Source organism: Peromyscus leucopus, chromosome 12 (assembly GCF_004664715.2).
Source record: "Peromyscus leucopus breed LL Stock chromosome 12, UCI_PerLeu_2.1, whole genome shotgun sequence".
Classification (NCBI taxonomy): Eukaryota; Metazoa; Chordata; class Mammalia; order Rodentia; family Cricetidae; genus Peromyscus; species Peromyscus leucopus.
This window is the reverse complement of record NC_051073.1, coordinates 9718694-9733546: the sequence shown is the minus strand read 5'-3', so window position 1 is coordinate 9733546 and position 14853 is coordinate 9718694. Positions and strand designations below refer to the sequence as shown.

At 38.3% G+C, this 14853-nt stretch overlaps 1 protein-coding gene and 1 pseudogene across 1 annotated transcript; both read right to left on the bottom strand.

Moving 5' to 3' along the window:
• Nucleotides 1-3257: 3257 nt before the first annotated feature.
• Nucleotides 3258-8861, bottom strand: LOC114698409 (annotated as a pseudogene).
• Nucleotides 8862-13912: 5051 nt separating this feature from the next.
• Nucleotides 13913-14277, bottom strand: LOC114698415 (keratin-associated protein 19-9b). Its single transcript, XM_028877064.2, has one exon. It carries the CDS (start codon nucleotides 14239-14241, stop codon nucleotides 14074-14076), a length of 168 nt encoding a protein of 55 aa, XP_028732897.1. The 5' UTR covers nucleotides 14242-14277; the 3' UTR covers nucleotides 13913-14073.
• Nucleotides 14278-14853: the final 576 nt, after the last annotated feature.

Genomic DNA, 14853 nt, shown 5'->3' with positions numbered 1-14853 from the left:
TGTAACAGGTTACCCAGGTTTTAAACCTAGTAGCAAAAGGATGTGTTGTATGATCTAATTGTGTGACAGGGAACTAGGCTGTATAAAGTACACTCTCTGATGTTCACACAATGAAAACCATCATGTAGTCATATATCTCCCAGAATGAGTCTTGGTAGGAATTTGGTGAATGGCTGTATTTCTATATTTTTACAGTTCAGATACTTCTTAGATCATTAAAGCTGAAATATTATACAAAATTATAACTCAAGCGAACAACAAGGCAATTATTTGGTAATAAAAATATTTGTATGAGTTCTATGTCAGTCAAATTTTGTGTAATTCTTCATGCTACATTTTAACATTTGGTAGTTTATTAATACTTTACTGTTTTAGTAAAGGTGTTTTACAATGAGAATATTGAGGTACACATTCTAGCAGGCAAAAGGCAGATTAATATTCAGTGTTGTTAGTGATGTTTTGGTAACAGCAAGAAATAGGCTATTTTCATATTCTCTATTCATTGGTAATTTAAAAATTCATATCAAAGTGTAATGAAGTTGCATGTTCCTGCTGAAATTGTTGTTTACAAAGCCAAAACAACCTTATAATTTTGTTGTAAGATATATTAACTTGATTCAAAGTTTTGTTTTGATAGTTTGTTTATAGTTTATATACTGTTATAACAGATTTCGTTGGTTTTTTCATCTATTCTTTCCCCTTTTCTACCACCACTCTTTATTCTGATGCTATATAAATAAATATAATGAAAGATGAATAAATAATTCCTAGTTCTTATGGCCACTATAGTGGAAAAAATACAAAAATTATACTGAATTCTGATCTATTATTATAGTTTAATAGGATATGGATTCTTCAATTTTTGAAAGTGAAATTCAAATATTTAAGAAGTCCAAAGATGAAGCATGTAGAGTGATCAGCCATCTGTTTTTCCTGGGACTATGCCAGAATAAATACTGAACACATCGAAAACCATGAATACTCAGTAAAGTGGTATGGTTGGTCACCTTTCCACTAACAAGTATGTGAGAGGATCAAAGTGGGAATTTTTGAACATGCATGGTTATATATGCACTAGGTCAGGCAGGTAGAACACAAATTTAAAAGATGAAAGATCAGAAAAGAAAAATTACATTTCACACTAAGGGATCTTTCAATTGCATGTTGTAAAACCATAATAATATCTCAAACAAGTAGAAGTGTTATAAAATCTGTTTGAAGTATCAGCATTAGTGGAGGCAAAAAAGTCTGTAAGCTGAAGTTTGTTTGGTCCTGCCTGGCTCCCGTGGCCCCATGGTCCCACAACCGCTCAGACAATATATTAAGAGTACTTGTCCTTAATTTTTATTTTTATTTATTTATTTATTTATCTATTTATTTATTTATTTATTTATTTATTTATTTATTTATTTATTTATTTATTTATTTATTGCTCCAACTAAATCATTTAGTTTTCCTTGAAGAAATGACTGAAAAACACAACTCTAGAAAAACAAGGCTGAAAACAGCATTCTTCGTGTTGCATAACGAAACTGACCCTTTAGGAGACACGGTCATAATGCCCATGGGTGGGTCTAGCTATGGAGATGTGAAATCCATGCATACAAGTTTCATAACTGAGAGGGGGAAAAGCCAAAGAAAAAACTCCAAATGAACGCTGCATATATATGACTTCCCTTTTGCATTGCACTTCAGATGGGGGACCTGGCAGCAGCCAGCCCCCACAGTAAACCAAGGGCAAAACCCTGCAGAGGACTCGCACCAAGTGTCAGGGCTTAGCAGTCTCCAGTCACAGGCAGGCGCAAGTCCTTGAGGTCCTTTGTACCTGCCCAAGCCATCTCAACCTCCCTCAGCTCATGGCTGCCCTGTCAGGACTGGAGCGGAGGGAGGGCTTCTGTGTGATCTTCTCATGTAAATAAACACAACTGGAGGATGGGTGGTGGCCTCTTGTCGACTAGGAATCATTTTTCAAGCTTGGGCATGAGAAATCTTATACAATTTGCATAAACAGTTAAGAGTAAACGAGATTATTTGGAATAAATGCAAGTAACGTATTTTGACAGTGGCAGATTCAATCGCTACTGAAGACGATGTTTTGGGGTTAAAAAGACAAGTCAGGGTTTGCTGTACAAGATGCTGGAAGGCACAGAACGACCCCCAAGTTCAGTCTCTGCATTTTCATTTTCTTGTGATTCCTTGTTCGACCAAGCACCAGAGGGGATTTCTAAGCACTCGAGCACTTAGGGTTTGAACTGCTCTAGAAATCAGTGAAAACCTCAGTTAACTGGGGAGTGAAAAGAGAAGGGAGGGTTCTGACAAAGTGCAGTTCTAAATACATGTTTAAATGAACAACAAAAAAAAAGAAGAAAAAAGTGATATGATGCTGTTTTTGTTCCAATGCTGCAGCCTCAGTCCAAGATGAGAGGAGTGATGTCTGCTGCATTGAAAGGGGTTGCTGTGGTCAAGCAGCGTGTGGGTGGGTGGGCGGTGTGTATGGGGACAATACAACATGACACTGGCCATGGCCACTGCCTAACACAGGTCGGCCCTCAAGGTGTAGGTGGGCAAGGGCATCCGGGGGCCTGAACAGACGGTGACTCAGGACCCTGGTGCCTGCATGGCAGGGTTAGTGGTGATGTTGGTGGGCGGGCAGCGGCGGTAAGGCGGGCAGTGTTGGGGCTCATCTCGCACGCGGCACTCTCCCTGCTCTTCCTGGCAGCAGCAGGAAGACTGGGGTCCTTGTGGCTGAAAAAATAGACTCTGAAGAAACCTTGCTGTCCTCTTGCAGCCGCGGGCACAGATGAGCGGTGATGGCTTCCCAGGACGGCAGTGGGTGGGTGCCACCCCCACCAGAGTGGGTGTCCAGATGGCATCACGTGTAGGGGCCTTTTACAGTTAGTCATTAAAAAACATGTTGATTTTCTGAATATCAAGTCTTCTTACTGGTTTTAAATAGCTTCTAACAAAAGTGTAAATGTTAGAATGTTCTAGCAAGCAAAGGACCAGCTACAAGCCACAGAGCTAGTCTCGACTCTAGCTGCAGCTGGGGGACATGGCTTGCTCACTTGGACTTGGCCAGTAGAAAATTTTGCAGTGGATCCAAAAGTATGTGGTTACAAACACTCGCTTGGTAATAGGCACAGTAGAGACGTTGTGCTGTATGGCTGCATAGGCGTGGGCTGGGTCTGCAGAGCCACGTACCTGTCGCCCTCTGCGCACATATGGAGTCCATGTGGCAGTGGCAGACACTGCACAGGCTAGGGATCCAGCTGGGCACTGCCCTAGCCACCCACATTCTCAGGCTGTGGCGAGGCACAGCTGCTCCTGAAGCTCCTTCTCCACCTTCTCCAGGTGCTCACGAGCCTCACGTTCCCTCAGCAGGTCAGCTCGAAGCTGCTCTCGGTCCGCCTCTGCATGCTGCAGCTTTGCTTGCAGGTCTTCAATCTGGGCTGAATACTTGGCGTGCAGGCGACCAGCCTCACAGCCCTTGTCACACACCCGGACCAGCCGTGTCTGCTCCAGGCGCACCAATACTCGTCGGCCTTTTCATCTTCTCGTTTTCGGCTCGGAGCCGCTCAATCTCTTTCCTCAAACCGCGCTGGGCTTCAGTGGCTTCGCGCAATTTCTCCTTCTTGGCCACATGCAAGAATTCTAGCTCCGGGTGCAGGCTGCACTTAGCCTGTAGGGCTGCTGTCAGCTTCTCCTCCTGCTTCACACGCATTTTTACCACCTCATGTAGGAACTTCTCTTTGGCTTCCTTGGTATCCAGGCCACCTCCAGGGCTTGCCGCAGATGCTCCAACTCTGCCTCCAGCCCACTTGGGGCATCGGCATGGACCTTAATTTTTATTTTTATTTGACACAGTTTACAGTATATATTCTTGGCCAATCTGCATTGACCTTCAAATACTGCATTACTGCTTCACATTCTTTTTTTAAAAATTTATTGATTTATTTTTCATTCCAACCACAATTTCCCATCCCTTCTCTCCTCCTCCCAGTACCCCCTATCTGTACTCTGTCCCTACAATCCACTCCTCTTCTGTTTCTATTCAGAAAGGGGCAGTTCTTCCATGGATATCAATAAAACACAGCATGTGAAGTTTTAGTAAGACTAATCACTGTCCCCCCTTATATTAAGGCTGGGCAAGGCAACCCAGTATGAGTAGGGTCTCTAAGGACAGCAAAGAAGTCAAAAACAGCCCCTGATCTCCCTGTTAGGAGTCTCACAAGAAGACCAAGCTACACAACTGTTACATGTATGTAGGGGGCCTACTTCAGTCCCATGCAATCGCCCTGGTTATCTCTTCAGTCTCTGTGAGCCCCTATGAGCCCCGCTTAGTTGATTCTGTTGGTTTTCTTGTGATGTCCTTGACTCCTCTGGCTCCTATAATCATCCCTCCCTCTCTTCAGCAAGATTCCCAGAGTTTGGTCTAATGTTTGACTGTAGGGCTCTTTTCCTGTTTCTATCAGTTACTGGATGAAGCCTCTCTGATGTAAATTTTTCTAGGCACCAATCTATGAGTATAGCAGACATCATTAGGCATCATTACATTGACAGTTTTTGTTCCAGGTGTTTGGTTCTATCCTATGTCTCTGGGCTATCCAGCCTCTGTGTCCTGGCCCTCCAGGCAGTGTCAGGGGTAGGCTCATTCTCATGGTATGGGTCTGAAGCTTGACCAGTCATTGTTCTGAAACCTCCATGGTCTCTGTACCACCCTTACTCCAGCACATCCAAACAGCAGGACAGACTGTAGGTTGAAGGTTATGTGGCTGTGTTGGTGTTCCACTCCCTCTACTGTTCATCTTCCCTGGTCACAGGAGATAGCCATGTCAGGCTATGCATCCCTATGATAGGAGTCTTAGCTGGGCTCCTCCTTATAGATTCCTAGGAGTTTTCCTAGCAGGGATCACACTTTTCAATTTTGCCATCTATTCTTCAATTGTTTTATATTATATGTAATTATTTTTCCTTTACATCTCATCTCAACTATTCTTTCATTCAACCTTAGTGATCAATAATTCTGCTGTTTGCTTACTGTTCAGCTAATTCATATAAAGGCTGGGTTGTTGTAAGTGTACTGATGACCCTCCCCAGCATACTTCAATTCTTTTGTTGTTTTCTTTTTTTTTTCTTTGATAAAATCATATTTACTTTTTCTTAGAGTTTAATTTCTCAGCCTTCATCAGTCATTTGTATTCATATGTCATCTATTTTCACCAACAAAGTCCTTAACATATTAATCATAGACATTTTACATTTTTTGTTTATTACTTGTTTATGGTAAAAATTATTTTGGTTCGTGTAACTTTTATTCCATCAGGATATATTTTTCTTGCATTCAAAATGCCTTATATATTTTTTATAAAACCTGAATATGATGCAATAGAGAATAAAATTGGAGTTGCACAATATTATGATAATATCTGCTTCGTGGGCACAATAGATTTAAGTCTAACCTACTAAGGAAATAAAATGACAATAAACTGATAAAGTTAACTTTCAATTTTTTATTTATTTATTTATTTATTTTTGTTTTCAAACAGGTTTCTTTGTTTTTTTTCTGGAACTCATTTACCACTGCCTCGAACTCACAAATCGCTGCTCTCTCCGATGCTGGATAAAGCATGCCAACCCCCGGCTAATTTTCTATTTTTAAATGAATGAATTTATTGAAAATAGTGGATATTTCAGTATTTCTATTATTTTAATAATGAATATCCTGATTTCTGCTAATTTCTTCTGAACCATCAGAAAAAAGAAGCAACTGTCCTATTCAATAACCTTTCAAACATATCATAACTTTTATAAAATTAAATCTTCCACCTAAGTGGAGCAAATTAGACTTTCCTATCAGAATACAGTACATACTCTTCATACATGAAATTGTCATTGCAAATGACTCTAAGTATGTACTTTCTTTTTTCCTCATTTGACAACATCAATATTGAGCTCATTTCATATCTTCTGTAATGATTTTTTTTTTTTTTTTTTTTTTTTTTCGAGACAGGGCTTCTCTGTGTAGCTTTGCGCCTTTCCTGGAACTCACTTGGTAGCCCAGGCTGGCCTCGATTTTTTTTTTTAATTTGGAGTTACATTAAGAAACTTTAAACCAAATCTGACAATGTTGACCTGTGCTTTCGCCCTTCAGACTTGCTGAGGTATGTAATTGTACTCATAGGAATGGCACTTAGCTAATTTATCTTGATATTCTCAGTAATTCTCACTGCCTCTGCAATGCATGACAAAATAACTAGGAAAAAAATTCTTCTAAATTGAGTAGGATATGAAATGACTACTGTATGGCACTATTTCAATAAATTTTATTCTGAACACAGATAAACATAGAATAGATTTTCTTTGAGTACATGGCAGAGTGTGAATGTGTATTGAAAAAAGTATAAATAAAAATATACCCAAGTGTAAGCAAGAAGGAGTCACATCCAGGTGACAAAAGGCTTGAGAAAGTTAAAACCTTCTTTTTTAATTAGATAAAAAAAGGAAATGCTGTGGAACAATCTTCGTACACTTCAAATATTCATTATTCTCATTGGTTAATAAATAGCTGACTGGCCTATAGCTGGGCGGGAAGAGACTGGGTAGGAGAGCTGGACTAGGAGAATTGTGGGAAGAAGGACAGAGTCAGAGAAGTCGCCAAGAGCTGCAGAGGGAACAGGAAATGCTGGAGGACAGATAAAGCCACAAGCAACATGGCAGAATATAGATTAATAGAAATGGATAAATTCAAGTGGTAAGAGCTAGTTAGTAATAAGCCTAAGCTATAGGCTGAGCACTTATAATTAAAAAAAAAAAAGAAAGTTAAAATCAATTTGTAGTTGGAGGTGTATGAAGGATACATAGATGCTGAAAGATAGACAAAAGAAAGTAAAAAGATGCTCTAGGAACACATATAAAGGGAAAGATATACTTTTCCCTATTTGGAAAAGGTAGTTCTAGAGGATAATGATAAAATAATTTTGAATTTAAAAGTAAATTTAATAAAAATATTTTAAAATGCAGTTCAAAATCCATGGTAAGAAATGTGACTCAAGCCGGGCGGTGGTGGTGCACGCCTTTAATCCCAGCACTCGGGAGGCAGAGGCAGGCGGATCTTTGTGAGTTCGAGGCCAGCCTGGGCTACCAAGTGAGTTCCAGGAAAGGCACAAAGCTACACAGAGAAACCCTGTCTCGAAAAACCAAAAAAAAAAAAAAAAAAAAAAAAAAAAATGTGACTCAAAATTAATTAGAATGAAAGACTTTTGCTGCATATACTTAAGATTTCAATGTTTTAACTGACAAAGGGGGCACATCAGAAACCTCAGGGTTGCAAAGTTGGAACAATGGCCCCTAGTAGAACATTTTCCCAATAATGCAATGTCTCCAGAATTCATTAAAAAACACATATCCTCTATCATTGGGCTTTCTGCTGAGAAAGATCAGATTTTTTTTTTTTTGTCTTTTTTTTTTTAACAGAGCTGAGGACCGAACCCAGGGCCTCGCGCTTGCTAGGCAAGCGCTCTACCACTGAGCTAAATCCCCAACCCCGAAAGATCAGATTTTTAACTAGGCTTCCCGAGTTCTTTTCTGAACAAAGTCTCATCTTTGGCTGATTAAGCTCGAGCCTCATCACTCACCACTGGCATCTGAGGAAGGTCAATCTTGACAAACAAATTCATTGTCTGTTTTAGCAGGACTTTACCATGGATACTCAACCTCACCTCACAGAAACATTTACTTAGAAAAACTGATATTTTTTAATTAAGATTTTTTTATTCATTTTTACATACCACTCAAAGATGCCCCTCTCCCCTCCTCCTCCTCCCTCCTCCCTCCTCCTGCCCTTCCAGCCCCTCCAACCCACCCACCCCCATTCCTTCTTACAAGAAGGCAAGGCTTCCCATGGGGGGATAATTTGGACCCTTTCTCTGCTTTCTGTAGATCAATCTTCCGCGGCACAAAACTCTTCACAGGTACTTTTTCTAGATCCTTTTGAAGAACGTTGTTCTTGACTCGCAATCTACCCTCCACAAAACAAACAAACAAAGGCCTTAATTTCTTTGTGTGCCTTCTTCCAAGCTTGAAAATGTCCTATTGACCTGGAACTAAGAGAAGCCTGTTTCTCTTCTAGGTGACATTGCCCAAATCCAGCGGACATAATCTTGTAACCAGCCTTCCTCCCACTCCTGTCAGTATCTATTTCCCTGATTGCTTGAGTCCACTTGGCTGAAACTGTGTGTGTTCCCTCTAAAAGGTTGGGGACCTCTGCAAGGACCAGAATTGGGCTCAGCTCTACTGAAGTTCTCCCCCCCCCCCCCCCCAACAATGCTAAGGAGATCCACTCATACCTCACAGCATTCAGCTTTGTTTATTCATGACTCTGGATGCTGAGTTACTATTGCAAGAGCCTCCCCCTCTCCAAATGCAAAAAACAAGAAACTGAGTCACATAGGAGATACATGGGAGGCTGAGGCTACAGTGTGACAGTGTAAAAAAAAAAAAAAAAAAAAGCTCAAAATACCACAAAATTAGTAATGTGGAACATGAAAATGATGCTATACATAACAATGTACAGCTTCTGAGATCATAGGAGTTTGACAAAGTGTTCATTACAACCTACAGGAAGAATACATCTGTAGAAAAATGGGGCCAGTGTGCATAGCCATAATCACCTTCACCACGATAGCTACAAGCCTGCAGCTACAGTGAAAACCAGAGCCAGCACCCAGATCGCCAACATTCAATCTAAGGTCACTACAGAAGTGACCACAGTAATTCACTGCATTAGGGATTGAAGATTTGGGCAGATAGTGAAGAAAATGTCCTAAGAGTAAAAACTGCCCCGAATCAGTGTTTCCCTTCATCCCCACTCAAGATGCACAACCCACCAAACCCCAAGAGCTTCGCCTGCTTTAGAAATGAATTTCTGGTGAAAATCAGGACCATTAGTCCATGCTTTTGTTACTTAAGGGTGGTTTTAACCATGCATGAAGTCAACTTTTCCTTTGAATTTGAATTATTTGATGGTTGAAACTATAGGCTTCAACATGGATAATTAAATCTTACTTTCAGAGCTAATGACTACACATTTCTACATCTAAATGCAGTATTCAAATCCCTTGCAGCTTATCCCTGGAGATGCCTAGGATTTTGATTAAACAACTGATATTTCTTCCAATTTAGCTAAAATAAAGTTTCAATTTTTGCCAATTATCATGTTTTGTTTCTTTTAAAATTTCAATAAATTAACATAAAAATCATGAAAATATTATGCATACCTCTCTTAGTTTGAAAAAACACCAAATTTATTCAGAAGAAACATTTAATCATTCTGTTGTATGTGAATTCTATTCAAACACATTCTGTCTCCCTACATGCTACCAAGACAAATTCTAATAAATTGTACTCAAGTACTATTTTAACACAAGCTGATTTCCTTTCCCTACTCTCCATGAAGAATCCATCCTATTCACAGGAGCAGCTAAGTGTTTGGGAATCTGCAGTTTGAATTTAAACTCCTGTTCTGTGCTTCTAGCATCCTACTAAATGTTTTTACAATTCATGTATATAGAGGATATTTTCTCTGCATTATTTCTATAAAATATTCTAGAGTTCAATCACTACTAACTGAATTTTTATTGACTAAAAGATGATTTGTCATACTTTAGGGTATGAAATAAATTATAGCTTCATGAAAACCTGCTGTTTCATTGTACTTGCAAAGGTGGGTGTGTGTACATACTTTCATCAATTTGTGTGTGTGATTATATGTGTAGGATTAAAGTTACACACATGCACAATTCAAAGTGAAAATAAGCTCAAACGACTTATTTAGTTGTTGTTCTTTATTAGATTTTATAAAGGAGGAAGAGCTATATTGTTCCAGATTATCAAAAAGTAGAAGTTTTGACATAGGACAATATGTAAGCCATAGATGTGCCCAAAACAGTGAAAATTCCAGAGAAAAGATGAGAACCTATGGGGTTGTTTTAACTAATCATAAAGTGTAGAACTAATAAAGAGGTAAGTGAATAGAGGACAGAAAATCCTCTGGAGAGAATACTGAAGATTAAATATTTTGCTTTATATTACAAATGGCTTTTGAAGATTTCCAGTTATAACAAAACGTTCTGTGACTCATCCAAGGTACCATTACTGAAGTGCGCTTCATCAGTTACATTGTTATAATAAAATGCCATGACCAACAGCACTTTAAGGGATAAAGAGTTACTTTCAGTTTAGGGATCCAGGTTGTCGAGAATCTATAATGGCTGGAAAGGCATGACAAGAAGCAGAACAACCACACTTCATTACTAAACAGGAAGAAGAGAGGCAGGGAGAAAGATGGGTGACACTGTAACCCCCCAATGCCCATTTCCAGTGATTTACTTCCTGCACCAAGGCTGCCCATCTAAAGGTTCCATGACATCCTCCAACAGTACCACGGATGGCAACCAAGTGTTCTAGTATGTAGGCCTAATGGGGATATTTTTAACAAAACCAGCCACAAAGTCCCCTTATTTTTCTTTAGCAACTTGGTCAACTGAGGATTTTTCTGGGTGACCTAGAACTCAGGAGGTGTCTAAGGCAGGAAACAATTAACACCTAACAGTATTATTGTTCTCAATTCAGCTCTTAATCATGTTGTCTTTGTTCCAGGAAGCCATAAACAATAGTATCTGTCACTGTCAGTTTAATTTCAATTTGGCTAGCTTCAGGCCAGTTTAAGGTCCTATGGTTGTCTTGTCTTTAACAGTACCATGTGCTGTAAGCAGCTAGTGTACCTGCATTCCACAATGAGGGGCATTTGCAGGTTGATTTTTACTTGTCGTGAAGGATCAAGGCTTGAATATGAGCTACAAGGAGGTAAAGGTTTTTTTCTGTTAGTGTTTGGAATTTGCCCCACTGACTGCTGCTGGTGCCATGTGTCTCATAGGAAGCTGACATACTTACAATCATGATAGTGATTAATTGATCACTATCACTACTTAATTGATACAGGTACAGGAAAGGCAGTAAAAGGCTCTTGATTTGCTCTTTTTCCTTCTTAGCAACCCTTATCATGAACCTAAGAAACTATGTATTTGGGATTATTATTTGATATCGGGATGACCTGTGTGTAACAATCTTTATAAGAAGCCCATTTCTTTTGAGTCATTTAAATCACTCTCTTCCTAGGAGTAACCCCTCACCTGAAAGTAACCTTAATAAAACTCATTAATTCTTGGACTTTGGTGGCTCACTATCTAGAGGGAGCAGACTTGTGTGTAGTATCTCCCCAGGAAAAGTTTGGTCATACAACATTTGTACACATGGAGTTTAATTTCTTCTCAGCATCACCATGAGAACATTTAAAGGCTTGCTGGCTACAAGTGTATATGAATGAAATAATTTTAATGTGTCAATCATCAACCAGTGAAACTAAGTCACTTGTGTCACTCACATACAGCTGACCATACATTCATGAACCATTAAAAAATGCCATTGGTGAGTGAACCTGGAGCTTCATGAACAATAACAAGTATTGTTTGAAGCTGCATAATGATTTGTTGGGTTGCATTTTTTTGTAACGATACTTAACAGATACAAAGACATCAGGGTGAACTGAAATTAGATTATGGTATATCTGAGCAACAGTGTTCACTTGTGTTCCTCTTGTTCACAAAGCATAGTCTCCTCAGTTATTTTAATGTATCTATGTAATTCCAAAGGTTTCAGGCATTATTCATCATCATCTTAGAGAGAATAGTATTTGATAAACAAACAAACAAAAATCCATTAAAACTTTATCTTAGGTAAAGTCATCCAATCAGAAATAACCAAAAACCCTATGGTAAAGGGTTCCTGAAAGGAAAAAAAAGAACCTTCATGTTTCAAAATACTTCAATTTTGAATGTAAAAAAAATGTGAATAATATTAATATGAAGAGAATAATCACATGGAATTAGAAATTTAAAAGTCACGTCTGTAGATGCTGTTTTCACATTATGATCTCCTGGTCAATCGCAACATGAACTGAAGGAAAATGTCATGTTTTTACTAATGTGTATTTCCATTCTCACACAGAGTCAGATAAGTTGCACCTTTCTTCATGGCTGGCTTAGCTTCCAAACCTGGACTTATCTTGCATTTCCTGTCCTTGTGACTGGTGGTGTCAGTTCTAGGTTAGTGTGAATTATGTTTTCTTAAAACTCAATTCTTTAAGTGGCAATCTAATAAAGGACACAGGATTATATTAGGTTCACTATGAAATGTCAAGAAAACTTTGATAATGGTTTGGAGGAAGAAATTCAAACTTAAAAATATATTTTCTTTCGTTATCACTGTTCTTCTATACATCTTCCAAATGTCTAATTGGAAGTGTTACCTGTCAATTAACTGTCACCCATAACTGTATTTATTCTGATAACTAACAACAAGCATTGCACTTGACTGTTATCAATTTCCCTCAGTGTCAGTGAGCATCCTTTCCACCCTCCTGAGTACACTTATTCTGCCTACCCTGCACCCTGTGCCTTTGCTCAGTAATTTCAGATCTCTACCTCTTTTTGTAAAGTTCAGGTGTTCATTCAGAGCTTCTGTCTACATTCTTTAAATCTTAATGTGCAATTTCACTTAGAAAATGACAAAAGTAGATACACCTCAATAAACCATTGACCTTAACCCATCTGCAGCCATGAATGTACTCCTACAGTTACCTTTCACTCTAGGGCCACATTCATACCCTGTTTCTGCTGCATGGAAAACAATCTAGCTATTATGTCATTTTTAACTGAGGGTACTGTCTTTTTAAACCTTTTCTTAAGTAAATTGGTTCTTTTAGGATTTCATACAAATATATAGCACATTTCATTTATCTAACACCAAATTTAATATAAAAGTACAGATGTATCAAAATTAATAGAATTATTTATACTTTTATATTTATCTCTGTTAGAAAAGCAGACGCCATTTAGTAGAATCACTTTTCTGGGTGAATATTCATTATGTGTAGTGATGGGCTTCATAAACATCCAGTACATCCTGTTCGTATGCTCAATAAAGTAGGGTTACTTGTAGGTCATTGAATTACTTTATAAATATTTGTTAGTGAATTTGTTAGAAGTTTAAAATGTGTATGGCAAAAATAGAATAATTTCTATATGAACACCTACTTCCTTTCTTATTCAAAGCATTCATTAGTGAGAAACCACAATCTTTGAGTATGGTTTCATTTGTAAATTTATTATGAAATTAGTACTTTTGTGTCACTTTCTAAAATTAGAGTTTCAAAACTGCATGCAGATATTATTATTTGAATTTAATTAAGTTTTCTATTCTAAGGGAGAAGCTAATCATAAAATAGCTATTTTCTAATTCTCTCATTGTTTCATAAGAGTGTGAGTGACACAGTACACAGGTTGAGCAGCACATGTAGACAGCATCTTGGTGATGCTCATACAATAACCATATTTAAAGGACATATATACCAAAATATTCCTTTTCATTAGACACTGGGTTCTAAATGTGTAGTACATGAGCACAATAGTTATATACATCAAGTGCTCAGGCATTCATAGGAATTAATGATGGCCAAGCATATTTTGTTTTGTTTTTCAGAATACCAAGTGTGTGTGTGTGTGTGTGTGTGTGTGTGTGTGTGTGTGTGTGTGTGTGAGAGAGAGAGAGAGAGAGAGAGAGAGAGAGAGAGAGAGAGAGAGAGAGAGAGAGAGAGAGAGAGAGAGAGAGAGAGAGAGAGAGAGAGAGAGAAACATTTATGACCTGGAGAGAGGGAACTACTAGACAGAGTTATATAAGCTCAGATATAAAATAGTATACTCACAATGGAAGAAACAAATTACAAAGAAATATTTTATACAATATGCCAAAATTTGGAATGAATGTTTAATCAGAAAAGCATCAATGAGACAACATGTACAATGCTCACAATAGACGTTTATTAAGGTAACATGCTGAGAAATATCATAAAATGAACAAAGGAGAAGTCTTCAGCACAGTAGGGTAATAGTAGCCATCCTAAGTAATTGATTCTGGATTGGATTAGTAGATTATTGCAAAATCTGAGGACCAGTAAAATCAGTAAAATCCTGAGGACCAGTATCTGCCATAGAAAGAGGGACGGAAGTATCCATAGCCACCATAGCCCCCAAGACCATAGCTGGAACCATAGCCATAGCCCAGGCCACCAAAGCCACCAATGCCATAACCAAGGCCACCATAGTAGTTGCCGTAGTAGTAGCTCATTATGTTTGAGATGTAGGACTTGATGTGCTGTTGAAGGTGAGTTTCTGGAGAATGAATGTCACTTCTGTGCTCGGGTTTTTATAGTGTTCTGTGCAGGTATGTTAAACCACAACAAAGGGATAACCTTCTCTTTGAAAATACACCTTTGCTGAGAAACAACATCATCAAGCCATATTCCACATATTTAAGATATTTCCAAGATAAATGAAGACAGTATTCCTTTGAACCATGTTTTATTTTTACCCTCAAAATTAGGCTCATTTACTGAACAGTCTGTCAGATCATGCTCTGAGAATTTATACCTTTGTATTGGATATCAAGCTCCTTTAGTTCAGAGATCCTGGACTGTTATCATTGTTGTGTTATCTCCATCTGGTTAGATTCTTCTTGAAGATGGCCTTCTTTCTTGACTTAACAGATAACGCTGAACATTATAAAATAACCATAAATGAATGCATTTAATTTAAAGTCATGGGAGAACAGATTTTTCAAGAAGAGCGTGAGAATAGTACTAAGCTTTACTGGTATGTTTCCATATCAATGTTAAACTTTTTATTTAAATTTTTATGCAATGTATTTCGATTATATTTTCTCCACCTCCACTCCTTCCAG

Coding starts and splice junctions, on each gene's coding strand:
- LOC114698415 (XM_028877064.2), bottom strand. CDS start 14,241: ATGAGCTACTACTACGGCAACTACTATGGTGGCCTTGGTTATGGCATT.